General features: G+C 53.3%; 2 protein-coding genes across 5 annotated transcripts in view; both read left to right on the forward strand.

Moving 5' to 3' along the window:
- SMC6 (structural maintenance of chromosomes 6) overlaps positions 1-17,597 on the forward strand; it is a 373,519-nt gene that overhangs the window by 301,408 nt on the left and 54,514 nt on the right. The gene's annotated exons all lie outside the window — the stretch shown is intronic.
- The window catches only part of PTPRK (protein tyrosine phosphatase receptor type K), a 165,225-nt gene that overhangs the window by 119,724 nt on the left and 27,904 nt on the right, over positions 1-17,597 (forward strand). For 3 of the 4 annotated variants that reach the window (XM_078875856.1, XM_078875862.1, XM_078875874.1), the window contains 9 exons: positions 525-560; positions 2,465-2,844; positions 4,849-4,936; positions 5,989-6,065; positions 8,715-8,751; positions 12,691-12,788; positions 13,001-13,117; positions 16,421-16,575; positions 16,933-17,068. In XM_078875856.1, the coding sequence (XP_078731982.1) occupies positions 525-560; positions 2,465-2,844; positions 4,849-4,936; positions 5,989-6,065; positions 8,715-8,751; positions 12,691-12,788; positions 13,001-13,117; positions 16,421-16,575; positions 16,933-17,068 (1,124 nt within the window). The remainder of the gene's footprint in view (positions 1-524; positions 561-2,464; positions 2,845-4,848; positions 4,937-5,988; positions 6,066-8,714; positions 8,752-12,690; positions 12,789-13,000; positions 13,118-16,420; positions 16,576-16,932; positions 17,069-17,597) is intronic. The other variant, XM_078875866.1, reaches the window with a different exon arrangement.

A 17,597-nucleotide genomic window follows, 5' to 3' on the forward strand; every position in this document is an offset into this window, starting at 1 on the left:
CTGGTTAGCACTTGGATGGAACACGATCTTTGTGGTGTTCTCCCCTCACACGTGGAGAAGCTGCCGGCACGTGGAGCGAAACGTCGCACATCGTGGTGCCACTGAGCAACACGTGGAACAAACCAAAAACACATCGGAGAGTGTTTTCGTTATTGTGAAGTCACATCCTGTGGAGTTTAGAGTCTGAATACATTGCTTCGTTGCTTGGGTAGAGATGAGAGCAGTGCGTGGGAGTCACGTGCCAGCTCTGATGTCACCGCTCGTCCTGGCGAGCAGCACGACGCCGCCCCGTCCACGCAACCTCCCTCTCCCGCTGGCTTTTCCTTTCACGGTTTTCTCACATTTTCCGTTGATTATTCATTCTTATTATTCTCCCAACTGATTCTCCTTTTGCTTTCTGCCTCTCCCCCCCAACCCGTGTCCCCCCCCCACCTCCCCCCCTCCCTCCCTCCCTCCCACCCCCACTCCCCACCTCCCTTCCCGGACTCGTAACGGTCACTCCTCTGCGGCCTTTTGCACGGCAGTTCACGATGACTTGTTTGCATCCATTGAAGCCTTAGGTGAGAACCGACCGCTACGCGCACTTTGTTCCATGGCCGCGTGCGTGCGTCCACGTGTTTGTGTGTGTGCACGTCAGTGTGCTTGAGCGTGCGCGCACGCGTGCATGCGTGAGCCGGTGTGTGTGCATGAGTGTGCATGAGCAAGTGCGGAAGAATAGGTGTCGGCTTGTGGCACATTTGCACACTCGTGTGTAGATGTGAGTGCGTGTGTGTGTAATGGGGAGCGACGGCGCAGTGGTTAATGCACCGCTCTACAAACTCGGCGATCCGAGTTTGATTTCTGCTCACAATCGATATCCGTGGCACGTTTCCCCACTCGTGTGTAGATGTGCGCTCGTGTGTGCGTGTGTGCACGTTTGTGAACACTCTGAACCACTGGCAGAGCCAGTGGACGGGTGGGGGGGGAGTGGCACGTGCCCCCCCTATGATCCGATCGAAATCCCTAATTTCGATCGGATCATTGGGGTTTAATAGTAATAAATCGGCATTTTGCGACCGCCACTTCCACAGTGCAGCATATTATTATGTGCCAGGGACTATGAGATGATAGGACAATAGTCTGAGTCCATAATTGGCAATAAGTAACGGCAAAGCAGTTATAAATGACTCAGAATTGTGCGCAGTTGTGTATACAGGACACACCTTTCCTGAAGGCATCAACACCTTCAGCGAGCGCGATGCCGATCACACAACGCGGTTCGAAATCGACGTGTGTGCGCCATCGCCGCACACACAAAGAATAAAAAGCAAGGGACAAGTCCTTACTTACTAACAACTCCTTACTTACTAACAACTCCTCTATCATTTTTCATTGCTGGAGGGGTTGCCCCCCCCTACCAGAAAATCCTGGCTCTGCCATTGCTCTGAACCTCGCCTACTCCACATATCGCTGGCCTTATCGTGCGTCGATTTGCGACGACGCACGGCTGCGATGAACGATCGCTCCGCCCATGGCGGCAAGGCACCTGCCATGCCAAGGATCTTCCATTGTCGCAGATTCACAGCATCGGATACCGGAGAGCAGAGTGGATAGCGTGTTTGTACAACGCAGGGCAGGTGTAGGTCAGAAAGAAAAGAGAGCGGAGCTTCAAGGCCAACCAAACAAGCACGGCCCTGTATTTGCACTCGCGTGCATTCGATGTGAACTCTTCGCAGCCCGAGTACGGATCGCGCAATCGCGTCTGGGAGCCGCGAGCTCGCCCGCCCCACGTGGGCATTCCGCTCGTGAACTACGGCGAGGCAGTCTTATGGGTGGAGTTATCTTGTAGCTTTACAACTCTGACTAGCTTCACACTTGCTCACTGCACCACGATGCAGGCCACCTGTATGCATGTCCTGCGTGCGTACAATATCAGCGACAGATTGGCATCCAAATATGGAAAGTGGGCATCCCCTGAGTCAACCCGGACTGAAATTAGTAACCTGTAAGGTATGGCCTTGAACATCGAATCTGAGAAGACAAAAGGAGTTTGTATGTGGCACTGGTAACATCACCCAGTCATGCTCTACCCATACAATAATAAACAATCACTAACAGCACGTGTCCCTATGTTCTCTGAGGTTCTACAAAGGAAGCTTTGTTTTTTGTGTCTGCTAGTGTGTGCGGGCTCAGAACTTATCGCATTGTTCCAGGATGCCAGAAACCTGGCTTTGAGCCGTGGCCATTAAGAATGCCGGTGGCAGATTGAGTCAGAGCCCGTCCTGGATCTGCTGTATATCGGCGCAGCCGTCCAATGAGTGCCTAATGCAGTGTGTGAATATCAGAGCTCGAGTGAAAAATGTGGCCGGGCAATGCGCTGGTACCACCGCTCGCCCCTGCGGTGAAAAAGGCTGAACGAGGGCTCTTTATTTTGTGTCCGTGTGTGAATGCGTGGATACGCGTATGCGCGTGTGCACGAGTTCAGACGAGAACCAGGCCGGCTTCAAGGATTCGGGGATCCTCCTGTCGTCGCCGAGCCAGCCCCGCGGCACCGGCAGCGTTAGTGGCACGCTCTCCCGGAGCCCCGCCGCCCCCCTCCGCCCCCCGCTGAGCGAGATCGAGCCAGGCGGCGGCGGCGGCGGCGGAGGAGGAGGAATCGGCGGCGGCGGCGTCGTCCCGTCGCTGCCCGACCGCACCCTCCCACGGGGGCCGCCTCTGCCGGGGCGCGAGCCCCCGCCCCCGTACCCGTCGCCCACGTACCCCGGCGGCGTGCCGGCACGCCCCGCGATCCGCGTGGCCGACCTGCTGCAGCACATCGGGCAGATGAAGAGCACGGAGGGGTGCGGCTTCAAGGAGGAGTACGAGGTGCGTGCGCCCGCTCCACGATGCTACGCGGTCGTCTCCGCCGTGGGGGCTTGGCGCCATTCTGCCGGTTAGCTGCAGATGGCCTGGTGCTCGCCGCGGCGTTCTCTTAGCAATGGGCCGCTGTGTACCTAGAATAACTTGTCTTTACTTTGTGCGTATAGCGAAGGGCAGCTTCCACGCGCTTTACAACATTGCGTTCAATTTATCCACAATTATTACGTCATGATTAGGCTTGTTTACCAGGAAAGGCCTCACTCAAGATACTCTTGTCAGGAGGGTCATGCCAAGGTGGGGATGATATGGCTATGTGTGATTTGAATTGAGTCATTTTCAGGTGTTTTTTAGCATTGGGATTGTTGGCCAATACCAGTTACATTGTGTGGTGTTGTTTTAGCTATGCGGGAAAATGGAAATCCGGAGGAAATGCATCGACAGTACAGGGGTACAGAATATAAATTCCACACAGAAAGGCACCCGAGTCTGGAATCGAACCCCGCCAGGTCCTTACGTCGCTTGCTGACCCATTAAAATCACGAGACGACAACAAGAGCAGCATTGATGTGATTGCTCTGGTGGGAAAGCCGGTTAAGAAAGACGGGTTCACATAGTCGCAGCACTTTGATTTCCCCTGAAGCTTCTGGGCCACAACCCCAAAGCGCATCTGCACGGACCATGACAACAGCAGTTGCAAACAACTGATGATGCACAAATGGTGTACGACTGTGGTGATGCAGAACAGAACCATGGAATGTACAACGAGTCAATTCCTGATTCACTGATATGAAAGTGGAGGCATCACAGCAATGGCTCAACCACCTTAATAGAAAATGATAGCGTTCGCTTTACGTCAACATCAGCAATACGAAGAATAAGACGGAGCATGGTTGCTCCAGAAAGTCGATGGAGAGTCAACACCGAGAGTCGCTGTAGAGACCCCCATGATCGTCAATATATCGAGTGGATAATGTGCCAACATAGGCGATTGGGTCAATCAGGAGAGTCTGTGTCGGGGATTGCCATCGAGTCAATAAAGAGATGCTCTTTATAGAGTCGCTGTAGAGAATCCCTGTGGTTTTCTTGAGCGCGGATCCAGGGGACTTGACCGGCGACTCGGCCGTGAGCCCTGAGCGTTGCAGCTCGGCGGCCGTTCCCGCTCTTCTGTTCGCACTTCTCCTGCGTGGAATTGGTCGTCCCGCAGTCCAGAATGGTTTTTGCGACGATCGAGGTCGCTGTGGACGTTGGCAGGAGAGGCTTTGCCGGTGTATTGTTATCGTGCGCATGACGGATTCGCCTCCGGGGACATTTCGCGTTTGCGAGGTGAACGCCGGTTCCCAATGACGCATCGCGCATGACCCGTGCGATCCCCGCTCGCTTGCGGAGTGTCTCCGTGTGACGTTACTCGTGGTTTCACCGTTGACCTGTTGCGCTGCTCGCCTGCACGCGAGTGGTGACAGCCGCAGGTCTTGGAAGGAGGCCGCGTGGCTCGGAGGTCAGAGGCGCTGCTTCAGCACAGCTGAGACCCTGGGTTTGAGTCCCAGCACCCGCTGTGATTAAATCGGATTCTCAAGTGTATTAGATTATGGTCTCAGCCCGGTCTCCAATGACTGCTTAAAAGAAACTTCACGTTATAATTTGGTGCTGCTCTTAATTTTCCAGCTCTGAGAATAAAAATGATCCATTTGACCATCGTGAAACAAACACTGCTCTCACACGGCAGGGCAGATGGGAAAGTATCTCCTGTTGTGTGGACCAGGGGACACTCAGAGGTAACCCTGTGATATTCACTTCCGTGGGCCATTCTCCAATACGAAGATATCCAAATAGATCATTTGTGTCATTGCATGCTACCGATAGCACAATCTGCATGATATTGGGCTAAAATGACGATTTTATTTAAAGTTTTGTCGGTGGGTTTGTTGATATGCACGTAGTTGTCCGTTCTTTATTTTGTGACTTTCGCGTTCGTCTGTTTGCGTCGCCCGCTGCTCCCTGACGCTGTCGCAGAGTTTCTTGGATGGGCAGTCGGCGCCCTGGCAAGTGGCCAAGAAGGACGAGAACCGCGGCAGGAACCGCTACGGGAACATCATCGCCTGTGCGTGCCACTCGCCGCCGCACCGTCACCGCCGGATCGGCGGCTTTTCATTAAAACATTTCAGCGAGCCAATCGGCAATCTCTCAAACACTAAATAAGGGGCCATTGCCTGGGACATTAGCTTATTATTAGGAGTGGAACGACGCATTGATTCTTCATTTAATATCGATCCTGAAGCTCATGATACATGCATCCAATCGCGTGTGTGAGAACCAGTGTTTTTCCATTCGTATTTGTCATCGTCGTCATTGTTGTCTATGTAATGGGTACACGTTGTTGTTGTTATATATGTAATGGGTACACATCATCCACACGGCCACAAGAGGTGCCACCATGCACCACCACAAAACAAATGGAATCGATTTTAGAATAGAACTGCACCCTGAAGTTTGAATCCAGTGTTAGTCATTGTTGACTGTGGTGAAACACTCTCAGCTTCATTTAATTCGCTGTGCATGTTTCTGTTTGTGCGTCTGTGTGTGTCTGTGTGTCTGTGTGTGTCTGTGCGTCTGTGTGTGTCTGTGTGTCTGTGTGTGAGCTATCAGGAGCGGTAGTGTAGCAGTTAACAGGCTGCTTAACAGTTTGTTAAGGCTATATGGGGGATCTTTGTCTTCGTGTGTGAGCTGTAGGGTAGCGGTTAGCGCACTGCACTACGAATCCGGCGACCCGAGCTTAATTCCCGCTCACGGCCAACACCAGTGACTATTATCCGAACCGGTCCCGCCCACCCCCTCGGCCGACTGGGTCCCACACGAGTAGTACCTAGTGTGGTGTTTAAACATCACCACCGGGGAGACAAAGGTGGCGGCCGGGCGTGGTACTGGCCACCCACACCCCCGTCGTGTGCTGTGCCCGCCTTCGTAGGTGCTCGCTAACAGCACCTTCCCCGGCAACCGATGTGGCTCACGAGGAGGAGCCAGTGGTTGGTGTGTCCTCCCGGAGTGAGCGGGCCCAGCCAGCCGCGCGGTGGCGCACAGCGCTGGTGGCCGCCCGCCCTCCGGGTGTCCGCTAACGGGGGACGTTTGTCTTTGTGCGTGTGGATGCGATGCCAGACGACCACTCCAGGGTCGTGCTCGAGCCTCTGGAGGGGAAACCCGAGTCCGACTACATTAACGGCAACTACGTCGACGTGAGTAGCCCCGGCGGACGATGCGCCACGTGCTGGCCCGACCGTCGCTCATGCAGGACGACGGCCGTGCGTGTAATAAAGATAATAATTTAATAAATGCTATAAAAACGCTGCTCCATGATTTATCAAAAGTCCATGGTGCTGTCGATTTTATTCTGCGCCCGTCTCGAGCTGCAGCTCGGCACCTCCATCTATAACATCTACAAGTCTCTCTCCCCCCGCGGGGTGATTCTTGTTCTGGGAGATGCGGCGGATCCCGCCGCCGTCTCGTGACTGGACGCTCGCGGGAGCCGAGTCGCCTCCCGTCTGCAGAGCCCCCCCTCCCTATCCCCTCCCTCCCCCCCATTCTCCCCCCCTCCCTCCCCCCCCCCATTCACCCCCCCCCCATCCCCCTCCCCCCATCACCGCTCCGGTGCAGCCACCACTCGCTCCCAGTCGACCAGTTCGTCCCGCTTGCTGCCCCATCCCAAATGTAGCAACAAGGCCCACGCACCTAAAGAACAACTTTTTAATCCGCGATGACTGCTGCCGTGATGTGAGTCACAAATACGGACGCTGACGAATGAGGTAGAACCAAAGCTCTCTCGGGATTCCACTGAGATGCACGGCGAGCAGCAGCATGTGGATTATAGAACATGCGCAGGTCAACCGCGAAATCTTTGATCGTTAAGAAAAGCAGATGCGTCACTAGAGGGGATGGTGCCCGAAGGGCGATAATAACGACAGAGTGGCAGCCAAGGAGGGAATGCGCCCAAGTGTCCATCCACTGCTGAGATGGAGCGATGATGAGTTATCCTCCTGTGCAGGTTCAGGTTGGATTGCTACATGGCAGGACTGTGACGGATGGTGGCGACTTAGGAAGGCCTTCATCCAGCAGTCGATTGATCATGACTGATGATGGATAATGAGATATCCAGATTGTCCAGTGAGCTGGCATTTGTCAGTCAGTGTCCGCGATTTCACCAGGAGAGGGGATTACCCCACTGAGACCCACGGCATCATTGCGTCTGTTTCAAGGGCAACCTGGGTGGCATCGAACCATTTCAAATATGTAGGCGTTATAATGTTCTTTATTTAACTTGATACTAAATAAAAAATAATTAAGATAAACTAAATTATTAAGGATAAACAAAGAAAGTGAATTGCACTTTCGAAATGTAAAAGAAAATCGTGTAGGCAGCCACGGTTGTTCCCGAGGTTAACGGCACTTTTATGTGACCACACGCACACACCCTCACGCACACCCACACGCCCCCCACACGCACACCCTCACGCACACCCTCACGCACCCCCACACGCACACCACCCACACGGACACCCACATGCGCACGCACACCACCCACACGCACACCCACACGCACACCACGCACACCCACGCCCACACGCACACCCACACGCCCACACCCACGCACACCCACACACACGCACACCACCCACACCCACACCACCCACGCACACACACGCACACCCACACACACCACACGCACACCACCCACACGCACACCACCCACACGCACACCACACACACGCACCCACACACACGCACCCACACACACACGCACACCCACACACACGCACACCCACACACACGCACACCACCCACACCCACACCACCCACACCCACACCACCCACGCACACACACGCACACCCACACACACGCACACCCACACACACGCACACCACCCACACCCACACCACCCACGCACGCACACGCACACCCACACACACCACACGCACACCACCCACACGCACACCACCCACACGCACACCACACACACGCACCCACACACACACGCACACCCACACGCGCACACCACCCACACGCGCACCACCCACACGCACACCACCCACACGCGCACCACACCACACGCACACACACACACGCGCACGCGCCATGTGGGGAAGTCATCAAAGCGCCACATAAAAGGGAGGGGCGGACGAGCGCCGTCAGAACGGAGCCGAGAGGCGCAGCTCGGAGAGTCGTGGAGGCGAGCGCTGGAGGCTGAGCGCTTGTGAGTGAGTGACAAGGGGGGGGGGGGGGCGAGGGGGGGGAGTGATTCTGCACCTGACAGCTGGGCCTCGATTTGAGTGCCGAGTGAAGGGCTGCAGTCTGGCAAACAGCATCTCCGCGACCCTATTATCCTCTTCATGAGCAACGGGAAGTTCAATAATCGCGCCTCTCCTCGTGAAATTGGAGCCCATTGTGAGCGCGAGTTTGTTTGGCGAGCGCGAGTTTGTTTGTGAGCGCAGTGGATCGCCAGGGCGGTCCCAGCGACCCACCGCAGTGCGCAATGTTAGCGACAGCCGCCTTCTGACTCTGGCCTCGGCCACTTGCATTGAATAGGGCCATATTCAATGCAAGTGGCCGAGGCCACGATAACACGTCATGAGTTTGTGTACCACTGCCGCTCGTAGATCAACTCGGCCTCAAATGAGAAGATGATGTAATGGTGCGATGAGCATCGGTACAGGAGAAGCAAAAGTGTGCAGGACACACCACCCCACCGCTTGTGCAACGCCACTCTGCATCGGGGCTTGCCTACAGTTCGCACTTGCCGAGCGTATATGCCGCTAACCGTGACGTGTATGTTGTGCATTGTGTGTGTCTGTGCGTTGTGCGTGTGCGTTGTGTGTGTGTTGAATTCCAGGGCTATCAGAAGCAGCGGCAATACATCGCCACGCAAGGTGAGGCACGGTGGTGGCGTGCGATGTGCCTGACCGCCACGCAATGCACGCTCAGCGAAACGCCCGCGGTGGTTTGTCGACACAACGCCAACGTTCGCACCGCGCGTGGCCGCCCACAGGAATTCCAGCGCCACTGCGTTCCCCCAAGTTCCTCACTGCCGCCGTATCTATTGATCCCTCGCCACCGGGAGAGATGGGCAAGCGTCTAGATGGCGTGTAATTCAAACGTGTAATTCATAAGGTTTCTCGGCGGATTATAACATCGCGGGATCGTGAGAGGTGGTGGAGGCTCCGCTATTCAGCAGTGGAATCACTGATTATGATGATGGTGATGTTGATGACGATCTAAATTAGCCTCCCCAAAGTAGTTGACGTATTTTATCTAAATCACACAACTCACAGTTAATTTGTGTCTACGTTACTTTGCTCCAGAAATGTGTACAGTAATATTTAAAAAAATGTGTTCATTTCTGCACCTACAGCTAGCCACTGGGACCTAAATCTCGTGTGGCCTTAGTCCCGTGGCACCTAAATCTCTCTACGTCTCGTGTGACTCAAGTCTCGGATGACCAAATTCCCTCTCCTTGGGCAATGCTACACTCTGAGCCACTCCCAAGGCAGATTCCCCACACGGACACCGTGTATGGTTGTCTTAGACCTGAAGACTCGGGTTGGATAGCACTTTTATCTGGGTTTTATTTATTTAATTTTATTCTCACTTTAATGTAATTTCTGGAAAGTCTGTCAATGCTTTTCAATTTTTTCTCATTCTTCAACAAAATTGAGTTCTGCTTCATCTCGGTGCCAGACACAGACAGTGTTGCGTCCGAGACCACGGCGCAAGTTTGTGTCTGGAAATTTCTGCCATCCAAAATGACCTTTTTCTTCCCACTATTCGAGGAAAACAGTGTTGTTGTTGTGAAAATAGCTGCTTTGTTTGTGGCATTCTCTGAAAACGGGTGCAGCTTATTGTTTTTTCCCACACGAGGCAGCTGTTTTTTAGCTGCAGAATTCGCCGAGAATGACTGTGAGTGTGTCTGGGTTAAGTAGACGAAGCTTCATTATCTCATTTTCCATGAGGGTCCTCTCGGAATGTTTTCTTCCGAGGTCCTACGGTGCCTAGGCAAAACAGGAAGAGTGAAGAAGATGATCGGCTAAAGGCCGCCTTCCTGGCATTGTTTGGTCAAACAAAAGCCTTGCCGGCTGACGTCAGAAAACGGCCTTTTCAATCCGGCGTGGGGAGCTGCTCCTTCTTCCAAGGCCTCCCGTTTCCGCCCGCGGCCGCTCACATTCATTTGCGAGGTTCTCTTTGTGTACACTTATGGGCAGTTGCACATTTTCATTTTTGGAATTCCACAACCCTTTTATTACCATCCCTCTCTTTAACGATACTGTATCTCTTTCTCCCTCTAATGCACCGTTTTTTTCACGTTTCGCAAGACGATATTCCACGTATTTTGTATTTTGCTCGGGGCGTTTGTGCAAACGCGTGAGAGCGCGCACGGAGACACTCGCCGCATTTTGCTGTCTGAGCCGCGAGATCCGTTCGTGCGAGAGAGCTAGGGGAGGCACGGACGCGCGAGCGTTGTGATTTATGATGCCGAAACAGAGCCGCAACACGTCCCATTTGCGTGGGACAGCGGTGGCCCTGAGCGTCGCCACCCCTCGCCGCTTCTCCGTCCCTCGACTCTTTGTTCAATTGGTGGTTCCGCGAGCGTGGCCGTGAATTGCAATGACGGTGAGGAGAGGTCGCGTGCTGCTCGTGTGGCACTGTTTTTTCTTCATTTGAAGTTTTCCCATAACTCTCGTATGATTGGCAGCTCTGAAAATTGAGCCTGCTACGTGCTTCTGGATTGCGGATTTAATTAATGAAATGAATTCAAAACAAACGAATAAATAATGACCTCGGTGCAAACTGCAATTAACTGGATTTGTTTTTATTAATTATATAACATTAATTGTTACTTTTAAGATGGGTTGAAGCTGAAAGGAGACCGCCGATGATGGCTCGGGGGCCTGGGACGCGTCGCCCTCCGCTCCGCTGCCAACCGAGACGACGCCTCTTTTGTGCCGTTGACGACTTCTGTTAAATTCGTTCCGATGTCTCCATTATCAGAGCCCGCTGATTTTCAAACAGTGTTTTTTTGGCTGATGAAATGTGATGGAAGCTGGCGGGATATATTGATTTATGTTGGGCACATTTTCCCTCCTCTGACGCTCCTCCGGTCAATGGGAGCTTTCATTAGACGCACGATAAAGACGGCCATCGCTCCCGCGCGGCTGATGAAAACCTGCGAAGCGTCAAGTCCATCAACCTTCCCCGCAGCCGATTACCCTTTAAAGCGCGCGGCAATCAAACCCATTATGATTAAACACCGCGGCTCACGGCCAAAAATGTCAACTCGTCGCCTCGGCGTAAAACCGCACGGTTCAAAACATGTTTTTCCCTCTGTCGGCGCCCCTCGTTTCATCTCCTAACCGTGACGGCGGTCCACAGCTCTGGCACACGCCTCACCCTTGCCACTGTCGCGTGCGCCCTGCGTGTGCCCTGTGCGTGCCCTGCGCGTGCCCTGCGTGTGCCCTGCGTGTGCCCTGCGTGTGCCCTGCGTGTGCCCTGCGTGCGCCCTGCGTGCGCCCTGCGCGCGTCCGCGTGTCTGGGAGTGACTCGAATGTGTGAACCACAAAAGGAGTGAAACGGCCTTTAAGGAATTGCTACCTACAACACGTGAAATAAATATACATGCGAGCATGTCTCATGAGCAACACGTAAATAGAATTTCACATCTATCACCCTAAAATCCTTTACAGGTAATATTTTGTGTCCGGGATCTATGACAGTGTCATTATAATAATTCTGTGAAATTAACAGAGATCTCCTGCTGCTCAAACGAGCATTGAGGCGGTGTTCATCTCCCATTCACAACCTTGAGCCAGTGGTGGGAATTGCACATTCCCATGGCAGGGGTAAGTCCACCCATAGAATAATTACTTTGAAATCCAGACAAACTGGTACGTATTTTATCGACCTGATAGGACGATTAGCCGTGTCAACTCCCAACCAGGATTTGAACTCACAGCTTTCAGATTGCGAGCCACTCGCTCTACCACTCGGCTATATTATTTATGCATATTATTAACTGAATTCAATTTGCGACGTATAAATGTGTATTTATGGAAATTGAATGTTTATTGCTTCAGCTGTATGAATCGATATATCACAGGTTAAGTACATATATTTTCGGTTTAAGTACATTTATTTTCGTAACACGTTATTGATATTTATTGACTAAAAGGTTAGGGTGCTTTTTGACTCAGTCAAGTGTGGAGCTCACAGTCTCGATTACCATGGTTACGTTGCCGTGAACTTCACGCATTGATTCCTCCAGCCGTGTTGAGGACTCAGTCGACCAGACACTGATGATTTCACGTATGTTTGTATGTACGTGGAACTTCTTTCACACCCTACGTAGCCAACTGTGCTGATCTTCAGGTCACAAAACATTTATCTTTGTGCTTGTTCCCCTGCGCTACTCCGCTTTGGAATTCTCTCCCGTTGTCTCTTGAGCAAAGCTGTATGGTTACATTGCTAACTTTTTAAAACGCGTTAACTTGGATGGAATACAGCTCCAGTAGTGCTGGGCCACTTGGCATTTCAGGCATTTGGGCCTGTGCTCGGCAACCGTGATGAAAATAAATAACCTGCAAAAAAATCGACGGCCTCCCCACGTGCGCATCTGCGACAATGCACCGCTATAAACGGCGATACGGAGGCCCTGACCGACGTCCGTTGCTCCCCGGTCTGGCGCGACCCTCGCTGGCGTTAACCGGTCTCACTGGGGCCGATTTACCCGGCATCATGACGGCGTGCGGTAAAAACCAATGGCTTTTTCTGAACCTTCCCGCCCCGTAATCGTCGACTCGTCTCGCCGCCTCCGCTAGGCCCCCTGCAGGAGACGGCGGTGGACTTTTGGAGGATGGTGTGGCAGGAGAAGTCGTCCAGCATCGTCATGGTCACGAATCTCGTGGAGGTCGGCAGGGTGAGCGCTCGCACTGTGCCCGGTTTCACGCTTCTCTCGTCGTCGCCCACCGCAAGACGAAGGCCTCTCTAAGCAAGCCCGTCTGCTTCTCTTGCCATCTCGTGATGCACCGATCTGTAGTATGGGCTGATGTCATCGCTCCACTTCCGTGCCGGACGTCTCCACGGGCAAGTTCCCCAACTCGCTCGCCCCCCTATGCCGTGCGTGAGCAGGTGAAGTGTTTCAAGTACTGGCCGGACGACACGCAGCTGCTCGGGGACATCGCCGTGACGCTGCTGCACACGGAGCTGCTCGCGGAGTACGTCATCCGTACGTTCTCCGTCAAGCGGGTGAGACGCTCGCGCGCTGCACATGGCAGCGGTGCCGCTGCCATGGCCTGTTGGGATGGCTGCATTTCCCGCTCCCGTTGAGTGAAACGACACCGTGGCTACATTTCCCGCTCTCGTTGAGTGAAACGACACCGTGACAACACGGCCAGCTCCTTTGAGCTGGTGGCTTTGGCAAGGCTGAGAGAGCATTGAACATGCAATGCGGTGGTCACACATGCATGCAGGGCACGATCGGCGTGGTCACCTTCCCGTTCTTTGCGAGCGCGCCCTGGCGCATTGGCAAATCTGATGCAGGCTGTACGCATTCTCCTCCTGCTGGTGTTGTGATGGGTTCTCATCGTTTAGTGTTGGATCTCGATCTGCCACCTCCCGTGTTCTATCCACTGCTTGATGCATTGTTACAAGTCGGGGCTCACGACTCGTTTTGAATTGCTTAAATGTTTCTCATTTGTGCCATTTCATTTGTATTCTGTCTCCTATGTTCTTTCTCAGTTATTCTGTCTTGTTTGTGGCATTAACCTGAAGGTTACATTTGCATATAAAATGTTAACAATATATTGACATTTTAGTAAACATGATCATTGATTAATTATAAGTGATTTTAATGAGTATTCCACACTAGGTACATGATTGTCCACGTGTCTGTGTGTGTGTACCTGTGTGTCAGTGGGGAGTGGTAATGTCGAGGTTAGCGCGCTGCGGCTACGAACCCGGCGTGCAGAGTTCGATTCCCGCTCACGGCTAACACCAGTGAGGATTAACTCAAACCGGTCCTGGGCCTCCCTTAGGTCGACTCGGTCTCAAATGAGTACCTAGTGCGATGTGTAACTATTTCCACTAGGGATACAAAGGCGGCCGGGCGTGGTGCTGGCCACCCACCCCCTCGTGTGCCGTTCCGGCTTTAATAGGTGCTCGCGAACAACACTGGCCCCAACAGTCTGGTAAAGGTTATACGGGGGACATCGCCATCACTTCGTGGCGAACGGCAGCTGTTGCTTCGAGTGTGTTGTGTATGTATGTACGTACATATTACACGCGTTGCGAGCGCATACGTGTATCTCTACACTCGCATCAGTGGGTGTGTTTTTCTCTGTTGTGCCCGCACACGCTCTCGCCCTCCCGCACAACTGACTTACACGAGGTCTCCCTTGAACAGGAGACGTTTGTTGTCGCAGTGGGCCCTCACCTGGCCATAAACAACGGCCACCACGTCGATGAATCAATACGTCGTTACGTGCGTCGTAATGATGATAACGATAGCCTCCTTCACGCGGCCAGAACAGTCTCGCCGCGCGTTCCGGAGAGACGCGCTCTCGCAGGCGCGACACCCAGACAACCGGCCTGCATCGCCGAGCTAAGTCTAAGAGCCGCGACGTTCATCGTCGGCCCGCGGTCGATCCGCCGCTGTGTGAAGGCTGCCACCGCTGCCGGTGCCTCTACACAATGGGTGCTGTCCGCATGGCATCAGGCAATGGGGGGGGGGGGGGGGGGCTCCCCACGCGTGGAAATGCGTCGCGAGTCTCAAGGCTAATAAACTCAGAGACCAGTAAACTCACCCTCGCCCAACGTAGGAGCAATGGCGTCGCCACACACTTTCAATATCCGGATTTATAATCATATATGTAAAAAGTTACATATATATGGAAGACCTATATTTAGAGCAGGTGAGAGCTGATGTATAATTAAGCTATTACATCTATAAAATGTGCTGCATTACATTTTGATATATAGCGCAGGTGTAAAATCAATGGAAAAGTGAAAAATGACAGCTTGAATATTTAATGCTCACGTGTGCAGCGCGCGTGTGTATGCGTGTGTATGGGTGTGTATGCGTGTGTATGCGTGTGTATGGGTGTGTATGGGTGTGTATGCGTGTGTATGCGTGTGTATGCGTGTGTATGCGTGTGTATGGGTGTGTATGCGTGTGTATGCGTGTGTATGGGTGTGTATGCGTGTGTATGCGTGTGTATGCGTGTGTATGGGTGTGTATGCGTGTGTATGCGTGTGTATGCGTGTGTATGCGTGTGTATGCGTGTGTATGGGTGTGTATGCGTGTGTATGGGTGTGTATGCGTGTGTATGGGTGTGTATGCGTGTGTATGCGTGTGTATGCGTGTGTATGGGTGTGTATGCGTGTGTATGCGTGTGTATGGGTGTGTATGCGTGTGTATGGGTGTGTATGCGTGTGTATGGGTGTGTATGCGTGTGTATGGGTGTGTATGCGTGTGTATGGGTGTGTATGCGTGTGTATGCGTGTGTATGCGTGTGTATGGGTGTGTATGCGTGTGTATGCGTGTGTATGGGTGTGTATGCGTGTGTATGCGTGTGTATGCGTGTGTATGCGTGTGTATGGGTGTGTATGCGTGTGTATGGGTGTGTATGCGTGTGTATGGGTGTGTATGCGTGTGTATGCGTGTGTATGCGTGTGTATGCGTGTGTATGCGTGTGTATGGGTGTGTATGGGTGTGTATGCGTGTGTATGGGTGTGTATGCGTGTGTATGCGTGTGTATGGGTGTGGGGAGCGGTAGTGTAGCGGTTCGCATGCTGTGCTACGAACCTGGCGACCTGGGCTCCATTACCGCTCACAGCCACTAACACCAGTGACGATTATTTGAACCGGTCCTGGGCCTCTCCTAGGTCGACTCAGCCTCAAATGAGTACCTGGTGCGGTGTGTAAACATCGTCACTGAGGAGACAAAGGCGGCCGGGCGTGGTGCTGGCACCCACCCCCTCGTGTGCCGCATTCATAGGTGCTCGCGAACAACACTTGCCACAACAGTCTGTTGCAGGCGAAACAGGAGATCTTTTTTCGTGTGGGTGTGTGCATGTGTGCGTGTTGTGGTGGGCCTGGTCCAGGCCACACTGCCCCTCCCCACCCCCGAGCACCACGCTGGCCTTAATGGGTATTGGCTAACAGCACTCGTCCCCACAGTTTGCCCAGTGTATGTAGAGGATCATCTTAGGTAATTGGTTCTGGCATCCCATGCTCTTCATAGTAGCAGTCGTTTGGGATTCACTTTCAACGTGCTCCACACGCGACAACCACCGTACAGCACTTGATGCCACCAAACAGTGAAATTTACAGCACGGAGCAACGTGCAATCATCCATCACCTAGAGAGAGGCTTTCTATTCCAAAGAGAGCCATTCAGTCGCGGGAGAGTGCGAGTCCATGATATGTTTCTCTATGCTAGTCTATGGGTTTGTATATGAGGCTATGGTTACCTATGTGAGTATCTATGTGAATCTGTGGGTCTCTGTGTGATTCCGTGCATGTCTGGGTGCCGTCTCCGTGTGTGCACAGAAGGGGTACTTCGACGCGCTCGAGGTGCGGCAGTTCCACTTTACGGGTTGGCCTGACCACGGCGTGCCGGCCTTCGCCACGGGCCTGCTGTCCTTTGTGCGACGCGTCAAGGCCTCCAACCCCCCCGAGGCCGGCCCCATCATCACACACTGCAGGTGCGGTGTGCCCCATGGGCAGCCACGGTCCCACTCTGCCCAGCTCCCTGTGCCGCCCCACGTGTCAGCACAGCCACATTTCATTTGCAGATCGAGAGATTCACGCCTCCCTCTAGTAGTTGAGCGAAATAAACTAAAATAAGTTCCAGCCATTCCCAATCCACTGTTGGATGAAGGCCTCCCAAAGCCATGTCGGTCATGTTTTTTTTACCATTCTTCACCACTCCAGTTAGTGTGGGTTGGTAACTGAGCGTAACAGATTCTCAAAATCGGTACCCTCGCACGTGTCTCGGCGTTGGGTGTCATGCATGTGCGTTGCATGTGCTGCCCCCCCAACCCCTTGCCCTGTGGGGATAGTGCGGGTGCGGGTCGCACAGGCTGCTACGTGGTGATCGACGTCATGCTGGAGATGGCCGGGCGCGAGGGTGTCATCGACGTCTACAACTGCGTCCGCGAGCTGCGGCTGCAGCGCGTCAACATGGTGCAGACCGAGGTGACGCGCGCCGCTCCTCCTCCTCGTCATACCAGATCGCCACTCACCCTGCTCCTCCAGATTCTCACTCATCTCAGATCCTCGCTCACACACTCCAATCTCCCCACTCAACCCACATCTCCATGTCTCTACAGCCCTGTGCCCCTTAGATCTCTACTTATCGCCATATCTCCATTCCCACAGAACCTTGCTGTTTTAGAATCCCACGTACCCCACATCTTCACTCTATCAGATTTGGGCTCTTCTGCATCTCGATTCCCCCAGAAAATCTTGCTCCTTTTGATTCCCACTTGTTCCAAATATCCACTCTGACTTCTCCCCTGAGATTCACACTCCCCCCCCCTCTCCCTGCAGGGTCCCACTGGTCCCTGCTCCCACCAGGCTCCCTGCTTGCCCGGGTTCCCACTCGTGGCAAAGAAACAAGGATGAGCTGATAACAAACACTGTGTAACAATTATTTTTTGTTCCTGGGTAGTCAGTGTTATTTCCTCATTGCTTACGCCTCAAAAGTACAGAAAATGGCTATTAT

This window comes from Lampetra fluviatilis, chromosome 2, assembly GCF_964198595.1.
Source record: "Lampetra fluviatilis chromosome 2, kcLamFluv1.1, whole genome shotgun sequence".
NCBI lineage: Eukaryota > Metazoa > Chordata > Hyperoartia > Petromyzontiformes > Petromyzontidae > Lampetra > Lampetra fluviatilis.